General features: G+C 41.4%; 1 protein-coding gene and 1 long non-coding RNA gene across 2 annotated transcripts in view; both read right to left on the minus strand.

Annotated features, from left to right (window-relative positions):
* Positions 1–3685: 3685 nt before the first annotated feature.
* LOC119915030 lies at positions 3686–5615 on the minus strand. The gene is made up of 3 exons (XR_005446881.1): positions 4998–5615; positions 4427–4484; positions 3686–3949 (listed from the first exon to the last, which is right to left on the minus strand). It is a non-coding gene; the product is annotated as an uncharacterized LOC119915030 (long non-coding RNA).
* Positions 5616–6865: 1250 nt separating this feature from the next.
* tsc1b (TSC complex subunit 1b) overlaps positions 6866–20711 on the minus strand; it is a 32734-nt gene continuing 18888 nt past the window's right edge. Inside the window, exons 12-22 of the mRNA XM_038733317.1 lie at positions 20308–20401; positions 19607–19708; positions 17828–18464; positions 16320–16363; positions 14857–15023; positions 13993–14175; positions 13760–13870; positions 12134–12256; positions 10745–10932; positions 10363–10536; positions 6866–9373 (exon numbers count right to left, since the gene is read on the minus strand). Of these exons, the coding sequence (XP_038589245.1) occupies positions 8698–9373; positions 10363–10536; positions 10745–10932; positions 12134–12256; positions 13760–13870; positions 13993–14175; positions 14857–15023; positions 16320–16363; positions 17828–18464; positions 19607–19708; positions 20308–20401 (2499 nt within the window). The 3' untranslated portion in view covers positions 6866–8697. The remainder of the gene's footprint in view (positions 9374–10362; positions 10537–10744; positions 10933–12133; positions 12257–13759; positions 13871–13992; positions 14176–14856; positions 15024–16319; positions 16364–17827; positions 18465–19606; positions 19709–20307; positions 20402–20711) is intronic.

Genomic DNA, 20711 nt, shown 5'->3' on the forward strand with positions numbered 1-20711 from the left:
AATCAGCCGTGCTCTGCTCGGGGTGAGGCGGCGGTGAGGCGGCGGTGACCCGGCGTGCCGGGATGAAGCCAGTTCCACACACTGATGAGAGCTTTCACAGACATCAAACGGGGGTGCCGCAGACCTCCCCACGACCTGCCTGTGCTGCCTTGTCTCCTGCTCTCTGCTTTTATTTGAGGTTGATACGGGCAGACGGATCGGCAAATATCGATCACGGCGAGCTCGGTAAAAGTCTCCCTCCAGGTTTGAGAGGTGATTACAGGCCCTGGACCCAGCTGATGCAGACTGGGTGTGTGTATGTGTGTACATTTAGGTTTTTCCTACCCCACCTGTCAGACAGGCCGAGAAGAGCAGCCCTATATTCTTTGGTTCGAGTGTCTCAAATCATCTGCAGAAGAGAGACATCTTTTTAAAAAAACACCCAGACAGACAGGCAGGCACACTGTACAACACAGAAAATAGGTTATAAAGCGCGGAGAATAATGCATGTGAATCCCAATCATCGAAATTCAAATGATTTGGATGTATCCCCAACCAGCCCTCCTCTCCTTGTCTGCCTTCTGTCGAGGCCTCAGAACTCACCAATAGGATCGGAGGGAAACAGGCTGCAGATTCAGAGGGTTTGCATTAGGAATGGCCCGTTATTAATTAAGCTTGTGGGGAAGAGTTTTTTGACAGCGGCTCCCGAGGCGGCGAGCGGTGTGGATCTTGGCGCTGACCTGGCCCAGCAGGGGTAGGAGCTGTGTCTTTGAGGTGGTGGTGGGGGTGGGGGTAGAATGGGGAATAGGTGGTGGGCGGGAGAGAAAGAGGGGGTTGGGGGTGGGGGTGCTGGCTTCATGCCGACAGCCAGGCCTGCCACGTCTGCGTGCCCGCTTTGAAGTGTCACCTTGAGGGAAGAGCCGATGGCCGGGAAGCCGGGAGGGCGGGAGCCGCGGAGAGGAGTGGCACGGTTGGCATTGCCAGACATGGCGCTTTAATATTGCATGGGCTCCCGTCCATCTCTGTACACACTCAGGACATTCCTTCTGCTTGATTTAGTTTGAAAGTAGATCTTTGTTTTTTTTTCCGCCCCTCTCCTTTCCCCTCCTCTCTTGCCATGCTGTGGCTCAACACCTGTGCTGGTTTTGTGCTCATTCTTGCCTGAACAAATGTCAAGCTCTACAGTCGGTGGAACTTTAACAATTCCCGGCATTATCAGAGATGACAGCGTTGCATTTGGCCTGCTGAGTGATGTAGAGTTGATGCGTATGGCTTCTTATAGCTACAATAAATAACTACACTCCAAAAACCATCTCCATCTCATCAAGTCAGTTCTATGAAAAATTGATTTTTTGAATAGAATATTTTACTTTTCTTTAAAAAAATAAAATTTTCATTAAAAAAATTAAAAACTCAGTTTGAAGATATGTTTCCTTTACAAAGCAACAAGAATACAAGAATTTTCCAGAATTCTTTTGTGTGTGATTCCCGTAACACGATTGCACACTCAAGAATGCATAACCAAAAGTTCTGTTTATGCCCCTCTGTTGAACATAGAAATAAAAAGATTATTTTAGAACTAAAAGGCCATTCTGACTGAGTGCAAAAATGTCTGGCTGGATGTTGAGTTACACCCACCTCAACTCAATTTCCCCCCTCTACCTAAGAATAAGACATAAGACACAAGAAAAATTAAATCTAAAATGCATGACATCTGCATGGGAAACACATGACAAATTTTCTTGTCTTGTTTCAAAAAAATAACACTTTAAGAATTATTTTCTTTGGCAAAAATAACTTGATCAGAAGCACTATATATCATATAACTGTCTTTTGCCTCAGAATGAAAATGCAGAGACTGGTAAATTGATAATGATGTGTCTTAGTGGCCGACTTTCTGCAAAATCTGAGTATTCACCTTGGTGTTGCTAATTGCTAATGTTGCTTTCATCCCTTCCTCAAATGGCATCTTCCTTTACGAAAACGAAACCATATCACTGGGGACTCAACTTAAACTTTTACTAGCATTTCATTCCCGTGTTTGCCTGACCCGCTGCCAGCACAGTTACAGAGCGCGGCGGAGAATCAAACATGGCGTTAGTTTGAGGAGATGCATGAGAGGGAGTTTATCAACAGAGGCTGCAGAGAGGAGGTGTTTTGAAGTGAGGGAAAAACGTATTTAAAAAAACACTCACACTGCACGCACTTTCTACCCACTTTAACAACCGTCCCAGTTCACAAATAGCAGTTTTAACTCCCCTGATTAGCACTGACATCTGCAGTCTTTCATCTCTCCCTCCATCTTGTTTTTTTAATCAGATTAACCCAAACGGGCATCCTTTAATGGCCTCTTTTTTTTAGGAAAGCTGAAAGAGGGGAGATAATTAAAATAATTAAACCGCTGGGACCGGTCTGTGCACGCTCGTCTCCCGCTCTTTTCTTTTCTTCTTCCCTTTAAGTTTTGATTCTGCCTTGCTTACTGATTCAAGCAGCACAGAGAGAGAAAGACTCATCATCCTCGCTTAATTGCATTAAGTTGACTCTCGGAGGTCCAATTCTTCCCTCCAAAACCAACAGCCAGTCTAGGATCTGATCTTTAGGTGCATGTCAGCTCTCTCAATGTGGAAGTAGAGGGGGGAGGGCGAGTTTCTAAACAGCCTTTATGGAGCATATTTATTTAGTCAGTGAGTGTGTTCTGCATAAGGCCGAAGATAAAAAAAAAGGGGGAAAAAAGTATCCTCTTTAATGATTATTTATTCATGGACTTTTAAGCTTTTAATGAGGACAAATGAAGCCGTTTTCCAGAGTGTCAGTATGTAGTATGCTTACCAAAAATATTCTTGTTTAGCATTTTCTTCTGCACTGTGTGTCCGTGAGGAATAAACACTAACATTTAAATATAACTAGGAGTTTGGAGCGAGACTTTTAAGCGATCAGTTTATCTTGATCTTGCATGAATACAAAATTCCCCACAAGTTTTCATCATGGTGATGATGATGATTTATTAATTTTCAGTAATCCTTGTAATTGAAGCTAAATTGATAAAATGCGGTTAATGACCACTGCATAGGAAAGCTTTTTAAAAAAGTAAAATAAAAGTGGTTTATCAGAGTCTCGATGCTTTTTAAAATAAAAATGTTCTAACTTCTTTTTAAACTAAAAGACACACAGCAACTTTATCAATCAATGACCTCCGGAACTTAACAATCAGATGCTCCTTTATATCAATTATTCACTCCTGTGTAATTTATTCTCATTCATATGAACATGTGTCGTGCGTTTGTACTTTCTAACTTCTACACTGACAACTGGCGGGGTGAAAAAGTAGGCTATACCGCACCGTCTGAGTTATATTTTGCATTATAGGTGTACATATCTTGAATATCATAATAACACGTCTTCAGATGAATTCAAACTTTACTTCCTGTCAAAAAGAATCTAATGAATTCTTGCATGAGGATTTTACGGAGAGCAAGGGCCCCGACACCCTCCTCGGAGTGCAGCCCCAACTTTACACAAGCTCGGATGTCTTTTTCCCCACTCATACACTTTCACTTCATTCAGATCATTTTCACAGGGCTTCATTTCAAGTTGGCACAAAAAAAAGGAAAGAATCCCTTTGCTGGAAATACTTAAGATTTATGTTTAAATTTTCATGGAATCTTTGAGAACATTGAGGAGCAATTTCACATTTGCACTGACATCTAATTTCTCAAGTAGAGTCTGAAAGCACAAATTGCCAACGATTCCCTATGTGCCCAATTATCCTGCATCAATTTCCTTGACCCTGCGGAATGCTGGTAAATTAATCATACCACTTTTTTTTTTTTTTTGGACTCTCTCTCTCTCTCGTGAAATACATATGCACGCGTTTGATAAACTAATCATACTTGGTCGGTTATACTCACAAAAAATGATTCAGTCCTGGAAGCAGGATGAGAGTTAACAGCATGGCCCAGGGAATTGGGAGCTGGTAAAACACACACAGACACGCATGTACATACACAAACCACACACACCAACATTCACACACACACACACACACACACACACGGAAAAACATAAACACAAAACGTCACAATACGGTTAGTGCACAGTGTTTTTTCCTACTATGTACATATCTGTATCTAATACATTAATAAAATAGATTTAATTCTATAAGTTATTGTGACGGAACTTTTGTTTAAGCATCAATAAAATTTCTGGTTTGGGTTTCTTGTCTACAGAAGGTGTTTCAGTTTTTTTCGTGATATGAACCTTTCCTGATAAAGTAATCTCAAGTGAACTGGAATACTAAAGAAAAAATACATAGACATAGGCAAATTAGCACTTCTAGTCAATATAATTAATTCTGCTGTCATACACTGACCTTAGCAGCATCCTTAACAGCCTAAGGATCATCTTCAATCATCAACTGTGTAAAACCATATTTACCAGATTGCCTTACCTGTTGATCCCAACATGGCTGCAGGGGCTGGTGTTAGTTTTTGGAGCAACAGTGTCCTCTGGTGGAAACAGGACAACAAACAGATGAATAAAAGTAAACAAACAACATGGAAACAGGGCCACCTACAGTATCTGTGAAAAAAATGATCACAGAAATGTACCCTTGTTTTTTTTGGAAAGTCAGCAGCAATTGTTGGCATATTCTAGAAATGGCAACCAAACTTTAAGTGAGAGAAATAAAGTAAATGATTGGAAAAGAAAACATTGACAACTGTCATTGGTGCAGGACCATACAAAGTGCTCTAAAATGAAGTGTAACAGCTTAAAACCCTAAACAGGGGCAGCACACACTAATAAAACCAATATGAAACGCAGCTTTCATGCATGCAAATGAAATTCACCGTTGAGTTCACAGTTCAGAGGTTTTTTTGTCTTTAAATCTTTGTAAGGTTCCCATTTACTGTATGAAAATGTATTGACTGCAGGAACTGGCTCCCTTGCATTTCTTTGGTTTGTTTAGCCAATTCGAAATGTTCGATTTGATAATATTAGTATTTCAGACTGGCACTCACCTGTGTAACCTAACGTTACTGAAGGAAGAGTTCGACATTTTGGGAAATAAGGTTGTTAGCTTCGCTGCCGAATTAGCTGAGAAGACTGCTACCACTCTCAAATCTGTCCATTAAATAAGAAGCTATGAGCCAGGAGACGGCTTTAGCATAATTTAGTTCAAATATTATACAGATTTAACAAACGTGATAACGTGTTAATTCCACACTTAAATGCTAAGCTAATGGGCTGTAGCAGCATATTGAACGGACAAACGTGTTCTTATCTGGCGTTGGTTTAGCTAACTCTTGGCAACATAGGGTTAATTAAAAAAGTAACAATTTATATAACTTACAGGTTAACTAAATGTTGATGCAACTATATACTTGTTTAAGCAGTTGTCATATTTTGTAACCATTTTAATTCTGTATTTTTTACATTACAACTTTATAAGGTTTCTACTGATAGTGCAGTGGTACATTTAGTGATGTTGACTGTCAGGATTTTTGTAATTCTTAGTTTTGTGTAACAGGCAAGGCTGTCACTTTGTTTTGAAAAGTGGTGGGGACTTAAGGGACCTGATCCGGGGAGTGATGATAGCCTCATGTATACTTGGGTCATAAGAGGATTTACGAGAACAAGACAAGATTTTTAACACTATTTTGAAGAAATAGCCAATTTAATGTTGAAATATATGTTCTGGGGGTCCTCCCCCAGAAGACTTTGAGCAATAAATACTTAACTTAATGTCCTGCATTCCGGAGACATTTTCTACTCCAATCTACAGTGTAAATCTCTTTTTTTTATATAAAGGGAAACAAAAAATTCAGCTGCCAGGGGAGAATTCATAAATATTAAAATATAACAGAAAATAATGCAGTAATCTGCAGCTTGTTTTTTTTTTTTATAGCTTAGGTTACTTTTTTTTGGACAATCCACATTTGTTTCTATGGCAAATTGTATTGCATGTTTTCTTATTGTGCAAATAACCTTTTTCAAAGCATTTTCATTTGTTAGTTAAAATTTCTTGGTGCAAGCTTTTTCACAACATTTTTAACAAATACTTTTTTTAAAAAGTGACGGTGACATGCCCCCAGCATCCCCAATGTAAATGGCACCTATCGTTATAGGTAGGACTGGGTATTATTTAAATTTGTTTTATATATCAAAGTGTTAAAACAATACATTTTTGAGAGTTTGGTAAAGATGAACACGTTCAAACTAATAATATGCCAAACTGCAATATCCCCTCTGAGCCCATGATGGTCTCCAGCCATTTTTAAATGCTTGTGAAAAACTTTTCCTTAATAAAATATAGCCTTAGGATTTAGATTTGGAAACATAATCAAAGAATGTATACAAGCAACTTAAATTTTTGATAGATACCTGATAGATACTTCGATAGATAGATTATTTGAAAACATGAAAATTATGTTAATTATCAGTGTTTTTACTGAAATAGTTACATTTAAATTGTTCCGTCCAACCAACATTCCAAGAACAAACAAATTTTCAGTTTACCAACATATAAGATGAAGAAAAGCAGCAAATCCTTACATTGAGGAAGATGGATCAAGGGAATGTTTGGTATTTTTGCTGAAAAATGACTAAATCAATTATTAGAATTATTTCCTGACAATCAAATAATTGATTATTCATTTAATCTTTTTTCTGTCTAGCTGTAAACCAACAACAGAGTTTAAGAGGATGATCGGACTCTTTTCAATCTGCAAACATCTGAAAGTGTCCAGTCCAAACAAACTACAACAAACAAACTCAACCTTCACTGGACATAACGAAAAAAAGACGCTGATGCTGGATTTCCACAGGGCTACAAACCAAATGGAGGGGCTTACACATTCAGCAGCGGAAAAAAAGGCAAAACTCAGAATTGTAGTGCAAAACATTGAAGACGATCTTTATTGTTCACAGTTAAACACAAGCCACTGCTTTAAGAACTTCCTTTTTTGCCATTTTGTCCCAGATTCTCCAGCTTCGGCCAGAGTACTGGTTTCTTCAGTTTGTGCTGATTGTACCTTCTGTCTTGGTTTGCTTTAGTTACTACGGTTGGCATTTAAAGTGGATTGTTGAACATGCTTTAGATAGCGAGGCAAAAGGAAGTGACAGCAGGAGTTCCCAGTGGACAACAGGATTTATACGACTTTCAAAACCAGAATTTACTTCTAATACTTCGAAGAAAAAAGGTAACTTTGTGTTTATTAGACCTGCTCAAGGGAACCTGATTGGACACCATGTTTTTGGTTTTGTTTCCCACGCTGTACCAGCTGAATGTACATGCAACATGAGAAACAACACTTCTGTTTAGAGATGTTTGAATCCAGAACACAAATGTTTTGCATGACACTTCAAAATTATCAGGTGGTCGTCTTGGAATAGGACAGATTTTTATAGCTTGGGCTTGTGTCACTTGCCAGGTCTGATTCAAATTTAGAATAAATTCTTGTAAGGACCCTTCATGGCTGAATAAATAAACAAATAAAAAGGTATGACAGAATGTGGAATTCATAAAAATGCATAACATTTCATCAGTTTCTAAATTTCATACACTTTCCTCATTGCATCACTTACACACTCACACATTGCAAACAAAACACTTTCTCCTTCAGACCTATTTTGGACAAAAAACTCAGTGGAGTATGGAAATGTTTCCAGTTCAGTCCAGCAATGACAAGGTCGCCCTTCAAGGTTTCCCCAGAACAAACCAAACATCTCTATCACATCTGATCACCTCAACCGCTTTGATATAACACTCGCTCAACATGTACACAAATATCAAAAACATATTTCAGTCCACAGTCAATGTCAAAGCATACCTAACAGATAATCATGATAAATGTAGCTTTTCTGGTGTTTTTTTCAATATCTGTTTTGATAAGAACCGGTAGTGTACATACTCTCAATACATCTAAATTACACACAAAAAAAACATTTTCTCACTTAGCTCCAGTGGTATCGACTAGAGCAGATGGTTTAGGTTTTATTTGTTCATGTTTTGAGATTCCTGCCTCCATAGGCAACACAATGGAGGTGAAATGAACTTTATATGGGGCGCTCACAGCATTTAAAAATTACATTTACAACAGTAACTTGTCCCCGTTACTCTTTTCAAAGGGACAATTTCTTCAGTAGAATGTAGTTTCGATGAAAACTTATCAGAAATGCCTGCGGTTTATCCAAGTAACTGTGGGACTGTGTCAGAAGGCAATTTGCTGCAGAATTGTTTTTTTTTTTTTTTTAACTAATATGAAAATGCTGTGAGCACCTCAAACGTATTTGCATTCACTTCTATTGTGTTGACAGAAAAATTTGGACAAATTAAAGCTAAACTAGCCAAGTGGGAAAATGTACATTTTTGTAGTTTGGGTGAACTACCCCTTTAAATGTCAGTCTCACATCCTGTCTGCACATCTTTGACAATCATTGTCTCCTAACCAAATTCATAGGTCTGACATCTCCACTGGTAACAACACATCGACTTTGTATCCTTAAAATCGTGTCAATATTCTTCATGGGAATGAATCAGTATGAAAAAGAAAAGCAGAAAAACACTGGGGGAAATCCTGTTGTCCACTCAGAGGAATGGTACATATAACACTGAATTCCAAAGATTTGCTGACATGGTACTCTTTCGCTGATTGGTAGCTCTTCTCTGTCATTAAACTTCAGTCTCTCCTCCTCCGCCCCGGCTCAGTTCTGTGTCTCTTAACTGTGCTCGTGATGTGTTTCATTGTAGTCCATGATCTTTAGCTGCTGCTGCCGGGGACGCCCCGACCCCGCCTGACCCCGCCCTCCACCAGGCCCTGCCCCTACCTTCCTGCGGGGGCTTTCCTGGCTGGAGGCCCGCTGCTTGGGCTCAGAGGGGGGCTCCTTAATGGGCACAGTGACAGGAGTAGCGCGGGCAGGGGCTAGGGGCGGAGTCGGAACGGGGAAAGGCGCAGGGCCAACGGGGACGATATAACCTGGGGAGGGCGGCTCCACGCACAGCTCAGTCTTCAGGCCGTGGGCAAGGCCGGCCAGGCGCGGCGGAGGTTGCTCCTCGTCACATTGGCTCTCACTCTTGTTGCGGAACAGCTCACGCGCCCTCATGCCCAGGAAGCTCTTAGCGCTGGGGTAGGAGCCCACGGTGAGTGGCGCGTCGGTGGGAGGCAGGGGTGCAAGTGGGTTGGTGTGGGGACAGGACAGGGAGGGCTCCACCAGCAGGGGTGGGGCCAGGTCCTGGCTGCCGTTGAAGGACTTGGCTGTTGTCTTGGAAGAGTTGCTCGCCTTTGGTTGCCCTGGCGATAAAGTGCTGCCGTTGCCATGAGGGCAGTCGTGCGGTGGTCTACTGTGCGCCTCCTCGTCGGTGTGACTTTTACTTGGTCCATCTGGCACCATGACACTGCGGGGGACAAAAACATTCACACATTTAAAGAAAAACCAAGTACCAAGAAAAGTACAGGTAGTTTTGGTTTTGTAACACCTGATAAACCAGAGCCTTGGTTTATCAGGTGTCGCTTCTTAGCAAAATCAGTGCATACGAGACACCCGAACCTGACACAAGTTGCGTTACTCTGATCTTCTTTGTGAAAAACTAGAAAGTGCACTAAGTGCGTTAAAAATATCAGATGTGACATCTAAAGCAATTTGCTGATGGGAGTGCTATTATTAATGCAGTATAATGTAACGAAAAAAGAAGGAAGTATTAAGTGCCAATAAGACAAAAACAACAAAAATGTCTACCTGACTCCAAATGACCAAATGTGCACGTGCATAATCTAAGACAGAGGTTTTCAAGGGGGGGGTCCAAACAGTTTCAGGGGAGGCTCAGTGAATGGAAGTGAAACAGTATTACATTACTTATCAAAAGCAGATCACATATCCTACGTGTGTGATGTGGTTAAAGACGGTGTCTAGAGATACAGTAGTTTTGGGGAACTGGGTTTAGTTTTTTCCTACTTTATCAGAGTCAGAAATTAATAAATGCCTTAGGACGGACCTTTGTTTCTTAAATATATTTGGTGTAGTCTGAAGTTATGTCAATCAGCAATATCTTCGCTAAACTGCGGAGTGTCTATTGAATCAAATAAAATAATCATGATCCTATAGGCACCCAGGAATTGAGCTAAGCAAGTAAACTAAGGGGGAGTTGGGAGGGCACCTTCTCCCAAGCTTTGTCTATATATCTGAGGGGTCAAGAAAGAAAATGAGGAAAATAACATGCAAAAAAATTTCCTTTTCTGATTTTTATTACATAGAGTAATAGTGAATAGTTTTACATCTCAAGGCATCTAAAACGTAGTAATAAAATGGGTGAAATGCTCGCAACATATAGACATACAGTAACCAACTGTCACAAGTAGAAGCTGAAAAGAGAGCTCTGATCCTGACCTGGAGTTGGCATGAGTGTGTGGGTCAGTTCTGCCCCCTTGTGGTGAATTGGTGGCGGTACTGGCAGGAGTCTCCATCTCCACTCTGCTGTACAGTTGCAGGAGTTCTGTCTGCAGCAGCTGAGTGATTCTCCTCTGAGCCCTATACCTGCTGTCTGAGGCGTGCAGCTCCGCCCTGCAAAGACAGAGACGGGACAGTGGGAAGGAAAAAGCATGGAAAAGGTGAACATGAGCACAACTGAAATAGAGTCAAGGGGAAAAAATACAGAGTGAAGATGTGACCTTAATACAAACAAAATTATGTGATGCCGTTTAAAGTGTTTCTTTTTTTTTTTTTCTTTTCAGTCCAAGCTTATTGTGAGGACTTGGAGGTTCATGCTCACTTTGCTTGACATTTTACATCCTCGAGGAACTTTTTCTGCTCTGCGATGAGGTGTTCCTTCTTGGAGAGGTGCGTCTCGAGCTCGGAGACTCTCTGCTGCGCTGCCTCCAGTTTCTGACCCTGAACCAGCAGGCTCTGCCTCAGCGTCTCCACCTCTTTCCCGTAAGACGCCTGCAGCATCTGGGCCTCCTGGGTGGTGGGTCCATTGTCCACAGAGGCACAAAGAGCGGGACAGAACAAGAAGCGGAAGAGAGAGTGAAAAATGTGGAGCATTTTTATTATTTTAATTTTAGCCATGTGAGAACAGCTTGTTCTTCTCATGGTAGTTCTGTTATGTCTTTTTCATTTTTGCATTACTATTATTTCTAATCTTCTATTTCTATTTACAGTTAATGTCATTTTCTTCCATTATCCACAGTACTTGTGTATTTAGTTAACATAGGTCTACAAAAAAAGTGAAGCTCTGTACATCAACACAGAGTGTCAAATGTGGCTCGGCACTGTAAGCAACTTAACCCACAGAATAGCAGGCTAACACGGTCGTCATCAAGCGGATAATTTGGTACCTTCTCCCTTAAGAAAGGCAGCTGGAGATTCACATGAAGCAAATAGGGTAAAGCTTGCAGAATAACTGTTCTGGAGCCGAAAGCTGAGCCGCACCTTTAGGGGGTAGTTTACAATATTATTAATTATTATATAAACTGTATGTTACTTATGGTAATGGTCATATTATAGCTGGATGTTTTACTGTCTGCCTCTATTAACTGGGCTACTCTCGATACTAAAATAAAACGATGCACTACGATGGAATAAATAGGCCTCTTCCTGATCATAACTAACTAAGATGTGCATGTCTCAGAGAAAACAACAAACAAACACTGACGATTTTTCGGTTATCAAAATACTTGCTGATTGATCGTTTCAGCACTACATGAGAAGAACAAAAACATATCATCATTGAAGCTGGTAAATAATAGCATCAAATGCCAGAAGTGAAAAAACGCTAGATGGTTAGTGAATTTTAACACACCAAAACCAAGTCAGGCTTTGTTGAGGGTACAACACACAAATGTGCTCTTTAGATTTATTTTCCATGTCAGGTAACCTGTTTGCAGAGTTTATTATTGACATAATAAAAAAAAAAAACTTGCAATTATTATTATTTTTAATCAAATACAATTAAAACCTTCTGACTACAGTGAAGTCTCTCCTCATAGTTATAACCATGACATATCTAGATAAATTATGTTACAGCGAAGCTACAACCGCAAGCAGCAGACAGTTTGACTTGACGCCCAACAAACCCAATTAGTGTCCCTTTTTTCACCTCAGTGCATCGTCTCCGCAGTTCTCTGCATCTGTCTCACACTCACACTTCCTTCCACCATACCTTTGTATTATCGGCGCCTGCGTGGTGTAACTCCTGCATGGACAGCTTATGTGCCTCCCCAAGGAGCAGCAGCTGCTTGTTCAGGAAGCTCATCTGCTGCTGGGTGCTCTCACTGTTGCTCAGCTGAAGGACACGCGAGACAAACAATGATGATGGAAGGCAGAACAAACAATTACGCTACATATCAAACATGTCCAGAAATATCGGGGAACACATCAACAATAAACAGGACAGAAGTAGCCATTAATGACTTCGCTGAGTCCGTCGAAAGATTCAACAAGCTGCTGCAAGAGAGCTGTGCAAATATTTTGGTAAACACATCGCATCAACAAATGCGACTCTATGACAGAAGTTCACTTTGTGGTCAACTTAAGAGACCACCACACCATAGGATAGGTAACTTCATTCTGTTGAAATATCACAATTAAGAACCTTTATTCAACTGTGTGGATTCAGCCCGTTTCCTGAATCAGCTCTTTGTTTGTGAGGATTTTGGTTCAGTCTGGGTCAGAGGAGAGAAACAGACCTCAGACAAACCCCAGGAGGCAGAAAAACACCCAGACCCCCTGTGCTGCTGACCCAAAAATAGAGAGGGAGAGACAACATCTCCAAGGCAACAGAGCCCTGGGACAGTCTACAGAGAGGTGGCAGGACGAGGACGGGGGCATGTGTTGTTCACTCTCCAAGGCCAACCCAATTGCCCGCCAGCCCGCTCGCTGTCCTGCCGAGCTCCTCTATTTAGGAAAGCAGGAGTTAAAATTTTGGTTTCCATTTTACACTGGATTAGCCTGAAGCGCAACAACCAAACAATCCATGTAGAAGGACTTTTTGGCAGGACTTGGCTTGAAAAAATAAAAAATAAAAATCATACCACACAGGAAATATCAGCTGGCTGTTATAACAGGGCAGAAACACCAAACCAATCCTTCAACTTTCTGTCAAGTGATATTATATGCTAATAATATACTAACCTGATTTAGTTTAATGCATAAGAATCAAAAGAAATTAAAATGATTTTGGTGTAGTATGAGGCACAATCAAAATATAAGGCAAAACGAGAAAGAACTGGAAATGTCGGGCCAAAAAAGACACCACCAAAATGTTCTTGTAATGAAACATTTTTCAACAGAAACCTGACTACCGTAATACTACAATTAAAAGCAGAGTCCCAATTAGAAACCTGGTCTGGTTTTTATAGATTTATAAAACATCTTGAAGCCCACCAGGTTGCCTGCTTTAGCTTGTTTGAAGCTGCTTAGATGAAAATTTTAATGTTTAAACTTCAGTATGGACATGCTACACATGGTCAGATCGAATAGATTCTCCAAAATTCAATTGTTCCTTTCATTTTTACGGGAACGGGTCTTTGTAATTATGTATTTTCACAGTCTTTTACTTCAACAGTTTTGCAATAAACTCACTTTCTTGACATACAAAATTATCATTTAAATTGACAAACGTGTAATTCAGGGCACAATTCGTGCTGTACAAATTAAATTGCTCCGTTGGGACAAAGCCCCATTTCCTTAACATATGTCTGAAACAGGCTTTTCATTATGTTCTGTCACAACCCGAAACTGGGAAAATTATTTGTTGAATCAGACCATGGCTCAGGTATTTCTTTACCTTGATAGTCATCTGGTTGAGGAGATGACCAGTGTGGCAGATTTTATTGTTGGCCCTCTGAAGCTCCGCCTCCAGTTCATCCATCCTTTTCTGACACTCCTGCAGCTTACTCTGGAGACACAAAACACAACCAGATTCAGTACTGTATAATCATGTAAAGTTTATGTATAAAACGCATACATCGGTGTATACCTTTGAATGATCTGTGAATCACTGTGAGTGTGTGTGTGTACCTGGAGCTCCTGGTTCTTGGTGTAGTAGTCGTCTCGTCCCTGCTGCAGCTGTCTGATCTGACTGTGCAGTCTGGTCACCACCGTCTCCCGGTCGTCCCACAGCTGCCTGTACCGCTGCTGCTCCACCTGCAGACTCTCCCTCAGAGACACGATGTCCACGCTCTGCAGGTTCAGCTGATCCTTCTGCGAGTACACACACAGGTGCACAAGTTGAACACAAAGTGTACAGGCGTTTCTAAATGTCTCTTAGAATGTTTTAAGGTAGTTTGTGCCATTTTTTCTCTCAAAAACCTCAGCTGGTCTCTTGTGGGTGGGCATACACACAGACATCTTTCACGACAAAGCTATGCAACATTTTCAAAAGATTTGCAGAAAATGTAATATTCTTTTAGCTGGTTGCTGCAGTGTTCCTCCTCTTTGTTTACATATCATTCCTGGAGACAAAACAGCTTTCAAGGCTTCTTTGTAACCATCACTTCTTGAAATCCGGTCTGTCAGCTGCAAACAACACAATTTCAGTTACATTTTCTCTGTTACGTGCTGCAGATGATCCTCGACTGATTTGACAGCTGGAGTTATAAAATGCTACAAGTGCCTCAGGGATCAGTGGATATCTCTGAAGAATGTAGATGTGTTTTCTCCTCTCATTGTGTTCAAATTACAAACAGGGCCCGCTGGTTGTTGAGGGATCAAACCTGTGAGCCTCTGGTTACAGGACAGACCTTTCATTGTCCTGTGGTGCTGCACCTCAGTAAACAAATCTACACTGCGCTTTTGTTACTTTTTTAAATACAGTTTTTGCTTCTAGCACTTCAAAGTGCTTAAACAGGGCTAATCTGTGATAATGATCACACGCAAACTTGCCATAGCGTTGTTCTGCTCCTCCAGTGCAGTGGCGTTGATGATGCGTCGGAGGAGGCGTCGGTTGCGGACGGCGTGCTGCTCCCTCTTGTAGCGCTCGTACAGCAGCTGGTTGTGCAGCAGGAGCAGCTGGCTGCGCAGTGTGTGCAGCTCGTCTAGCGGAGCGGAGCCTGGGGAGGCCACGGTAGTACTAATGTAATTAACACGGCCACACACACACAAACTGCTAGAAATGAGCTTAATTATTATTTAAGAGTGGAACAGCAGAGTAGCACAGGTAATAGCTGTGATTGTGCCAAGTTGTGCTTTTTTGAACTTTACAAGAGGAACATTTACTGATCAGTCACAAACTGACAAGAAAATATAGAGTATAGACCTCTGTTTGGAATCAAAACTCAACCTAATTTGTTATTACTGACCAAAATGTGACTCAAGCACCACTAAGTATCAAAGTACAGAAAGCATTTCACCCTCTGGACAGATTCATAATCTTGTTTGTTTATTCTTTGATCAAATTGTTCCTGATATAAATTCAAAAATTGCCAATTTCAGTCAATTTTATTCAGGCAGAGTTCTTAAACAGCTGCTGGCCTTTAGACATTAAACTTTTGGGAACATGTGCTTCTACTATTCATTCCTGGATCTGGACCTTAAACTAATCACTTGATCCTGGACTCATGGCCCAGTGAAACAGGCTAACAGGACTGAAAACATTCCCTTACTAGAAGTAACAGGACAGAGACGTCCGTTGACTACTAGGCAGCACCACTGCTTGATACATCTGGGTGGTAGTTACTTAAGGTCAGTAGTGTTGTTAATCCACATCTGATTGGTTGACCTTAAGGCTGCTCTTTACCCAGTTAATCACATTATTAAATATATTTAAAATATGATAAATTTAGTATGCTTCCATCCCTACAATTAGACCTCATAACTCTGGATACAGAGCTTCACCTGTTAACATGTATGAAGGGGAAAAAGAGAAGACAAAGAACATTTAAAGGAAAATTCTCTTGAGAATTTGATCCAAGACCTTAAACCTCCTCCAGTTCACGACGGTCAGTCACAAGTGCTAAGTTAAGTTTTATTTTAGAAGCGAACGGAACTCTGATCGGCCAACAAGGGGAGACGATTTAATTCCAGAGTTGTAATCACAAGTTGGCAGAGAGTTTTGCCACAAACATTTTGTTGTGAACTGCAGCTGGAGAAAATTAGATCATAGAGGGAGGTAAATAAAGGGTGAAGAAACCTCTTGGTCAGGTTCTGTCTGACTGTGGGAACTTTGTTCAACGGAGGTTTATCAAAACATACAAATTCCCTGTCTGGCTGGGTAACATTTTAATATGCGGTTCCTGTCTCAGAGCTCGTGACAAATCACTAGTCATGCCTAAGTAATGCTCCATCTGCAGTCTCTATAATAGCTTCTTTTATCCGTGTACGACTGTGTGCTGGTCTGAGTGTTTTACCTCCAAAGTGCGTCCAGTCAGCTGACTTACTTGGCAAAGGTAATCTGTAAAAGGAGAGAATGGAAAAAAAACAATCCCATTTTGTTGAGAAGAAAACAAAAACAGTACCAATAACCATTTAATTGTGTATAGATGTGTTAAACAGTTTGTGTATTAACATGTTGCACACACTGATGTCAGCTGAAATCTAAAACATAAACTACATCTCAAACCAGGTTTGTCCTGTGTACCACCATCACTGCTAGAAGTTTGGGTGAAAGGTGTGGAAAGCACAGATTAACACACGATACTATGATGAGACACACACACATACACACCAGCTAGCCCAAAATACCCCTCCCTCCAAAAAAACAAGACTGAAACACATGTTTTTCTTTAGGTATTTTTAAGGCTGTTAGCGTCACACCATGTTGTCCATGTTGCCCACCCCTACAAGTGACCATATCATAATAAATTGCCTTATTGTTTTATTTTTTTTTGTCTCAGCCCTACTTTGGTGTCAGTTTCGGCAGTCTGTGTTTGGCACCGGTGAAGACATTAAAATGTGGGGGTGATGGGCCACTGAAATGAGCGATACCAGATTGTTGTGTGCCCAGCTCTAACTTTGCGGACACTGTCTCTGCTGTTGTATTATTGGCTTGGAGGACTCATGGCTCACTGTGTTTGTGCGGGGGAGTGTGGGGAGAAAGAAAGGGGGCGGCGGATTCTGAACAATGTCATACTTGTTCTCAACTTCCTATTCGGCAGCAGTAATAGACTGGAAACAGCCCAGGCAGGCTCTGCACAGTGACTACAGAAAACACACTCCTGAGTTCCCTCAGTATGATCAATGTGAGTGAACACACTGAAAGGACTGCAGAGCACTCAAACAGCAATAACCTCCTCCATGGCTGCACAATCCTCTACGTGTTATTGTTAATCTACATATATCTGCCATAATGCAATCCTTGGTTTTGAAAAATACCTAGCACCTTTCCATTAGGCAGCATTCAGTTCAAATCCATTGGGGTGGTGCGGCAGTGTGGGTGTTTGTTTGTGCTTTAGAACATAACTGCTGTGAAACAATCAGAAAATAACATTTTATTTCTCTGATTCACCAGCGCTCCCCTCTCCTCATTCACTCTCTAGGTCTCTCTCTCCCTCTCTCTCAAACAAATAAACACAAACTAAAAGAAAGCTTCTTGGTATCACTGCTTCTCAGCAAAAACTGCAAGCCAGACACAGATGTTGAAGGTGGCTACACAAAATAAACAAAGCAAGGACACAAGTGGGAGAGTATAACAGTTTGGTCCATGAACTCAACCTGGCTAGCGCCTGGTTTCACTGTGGAGAACTGTGGCCGGATTGTGTGTAAGAGTCATTTACAGGCGGTTTGTGTCAAACAGGCCACACCTAGAAGAATTTTGGAATCTGTATGAAATAAAAAAATCATATTCTTGTGTGTGCTTTTGCTGAAGGTTGAAAAAGGAGCAAAGTCAAACTGTGCAGATATGAAGCTAGCCCCTTACCTCTTGAGCACTTTATCATGGGCGTCGCTCCCCTGCTGAACAAGGCGATCCAGCACCTCCAGTGGTGAAGCAGACACTACCCCTTCCTCCTCCCCGTCCTCCAACCCCTCCTCCCACTGCGACAGCCTCTCCATCGCCACCTTGTGCACCGCCTGCGACGTCTTCTGGCCCACGAAGAGCGAGGCTGCCCTGGGTAGAGCCAGGTCAAAAAACGACTCGTAGGGCACCGTGGCCGGGGTCTTGCTGCACGGACTCGGGGAGAACATCCCAAACTTGCCAACCTCGTCGTCCGGGGCGGAGGGGCTCCGGTGCAGGTGGTGATCGATGGGGGTGAAACCTGACTGGAAGGACCAGGACTGCTCGAGGCCAAGGGCTGAACTCCTGACGTCTCCTCCTCCTCCTCTTTCACTCCCAACACCACCGGTACTTGCAGTGTTTTCCCCTTTGTCTGGCATCGATACAACATGGTGAGAGTCCCGAACGGGGCCTCTAGACTCTGTGTTGGAGGGGGTATTGTCTTGTGCCTGACAGCCAGTCAGCGTCTCAGTGGTGTGATAGAAAGGGGAGTCGAAGCCCCTCAGGCCTGACAGCTCCTGCTTGTCCTCAGTGATCTTCAGCAGCTCCTCTGTGATGGCAGCTGCAACAGAAACGACATACGGAGGATTGTGGTGGAGTTAAACCTGCATGTATGCTCTGAATGTCAATGTCTGCACTTAGATATTTCTGCAGCATGTGCCAAGTACCTGCTATCCCTCACAGAAAAACTGAGGTTTCAGGGCTTCCGTTTCTTCCCCAAAGAGAACGTAAATGTTTAAGTCAAAGCGGCTAGCTTTAGCAGCAGCGTTTGTGCCATTTGGAAGATATTAACCAAAAAGATTCACAGTACTGTAGGTGCATTTATTTTCACATGCGGCTCAAGTGGGATTTAAACCAATAACTGTGCAGAGCTAGCTGAACATTCAGGGATATAAACAGGGATGTGTTAGCATCCTGGATATTTAGTCAAAGACCATGAGCTCAAGCTCATTTAGCTCAACAGGAAAATGAATATACATATTGAAAGATGTGATCCAATTCAAAAGTTTTTGCTTCAGTTAACCAGAAATACTGTACTGACTGACTCTGCTATGAAACATGTAGGAGTTTGTTGAAGTTGTTAATCACAGGAAAATGTATGATCTCCATAAAACAGGTTCCAAGGACAGATGTATGCCTTATGTTGTGGCAAATGTTTGAATAGTTTAAAGTCCCCAAAGAATGAATTTGTACTGATTCGGGACTCCCACCACACATTTTTATTTCCTTTCTTTTTCCTCCCTTTTTTATTTGATGCTAATGTGTTGTGCTTTTACACTGTAAGCATAGCCTAGTCATTTTCTATGTTGTAGTTATTAATTATCTGCTAAATTAATTTTCATTGATTTATTTATTTTTTTTACTACAACTGGTACATGCTCTGGATGAGGCATGCAAACACAACACAGTCATACACATGCACACCTTCCTTTGCCACACATAAAAAGCATTCAAGAGTATAACACGCTTAGCCAACTTATTTCTGAACACGGCACAAGGTAGTTTTACTCCTGCTTTATTGAGGTTCTACCGCCTGCTAAAAGAGAAATAATAATTTAATTTCAGGGGGTTTATTTTGTCTTGCAGCGACTGTCTCATGCACGGCATAATTTGCATTTGGTGGATTATTTTTAAGAAGACACCCATACTGAGTCACATACCGACCAGATCTGGTTCTATGATCTATAATGAGTCGATACTCACCCTCTTCCCTCTCTTTCCCTGTTCTCAGCTGGAGCTCCAGCTCCTGTTTCTTCATGAAGACAGACAGCTCCGTCAAAGTCATAGAGATGTTCTCAGCAGCTCCTGCAACAGATGAGGAAATGTGTGCATCAGCTGTTGGTATGATGTCAGAAAAATAGCGTTTCCAAAAAGCCAAAAGATCAAAACTGAAAATACACCTCTATGGTTATTTTAGGGAAAGACAGTCAGAAGTTTGCAACCCATTTAGATTTAGACTGATGATCCAAATTATATAACACTTGGCATCACAAATAGAGGTCGGACAGAGTTTAAATTACATTCAGTGTAACGGAGTCCAGGAAGGACCCTCTTATATTGCAGCAGGTCTTTCCGTCAATGTTTAACACCTGAGTGGATCAAAGCATCTGTTCTGATCACGTGGTATATCATAATCATCATCACAGAAGGAAAATGTGTGTTTGCGGCACAGAGAGCGTGAGTTGTGAAGTGCAGTACAAGTAACATGAATTACTGCCCTTTTTAACTACGGCTGTAAGTTAATTCTGGCTCATCATGCGCTGGTGTTCTCTCTGGATTGAAAATCAATCATAGTTTCCTAGGGGTTCATTTCGGACCCGGTACAAAATTCAGAACCTATGAAGAACTTTGTTTTTTTTTTAAAATGATAATAAATCAAAGTAATGTGACTCATCACGACGAACCTCTGTTTGTGACCCCTTCTGCGCTCTTCTCTGTGTCTTTGACTGGTTCTTGTCTCACCAGTGCCGGCTTAATGCTTTCTCCTTGACGACGATCCTGGAAAGTCACACAGTTACAAATCAGTGGTTTGGCTCCAACTATTTATGTTTCTAAGAGTATTTACGTGCTCTTCATGTTGTATTGTGGGATTATAGACTTGCACGGCAGGCTTATTTAAGACTCTTATTCTTTACCTATTTGAATGCAAGTGAAATCGCAGACTTAAACCACATTTGATCAATCAATTTGTCTCCTGTTGTCAAGGAAGTGAGTTTTCACAATGATAGCAGTAGTAGTACAACATTTTAGAATTGGCTGGCATATTTGCCTCAGATGTTTGGAGAGCCAGAATCCTGGTTCTACTGCT

This window comes from Micropterus salmoides, unplaced genomic scaffold (genome assembly GCF_014851395.1).
Source record: "Micropterus salmoides isolate LMB-PRFRI ecotype aquatic unplaced genomic scaffold, ASM1485139v1 Ms_hic_scaffold_20, whole genome shotgun sequence".
Lineage (NCBI taxonomy): Eukaryota > Metazoa > Chordata > Actinopteri > Centrarchiformes > Centrarchidae > Micropterus > Micropterus salmoides.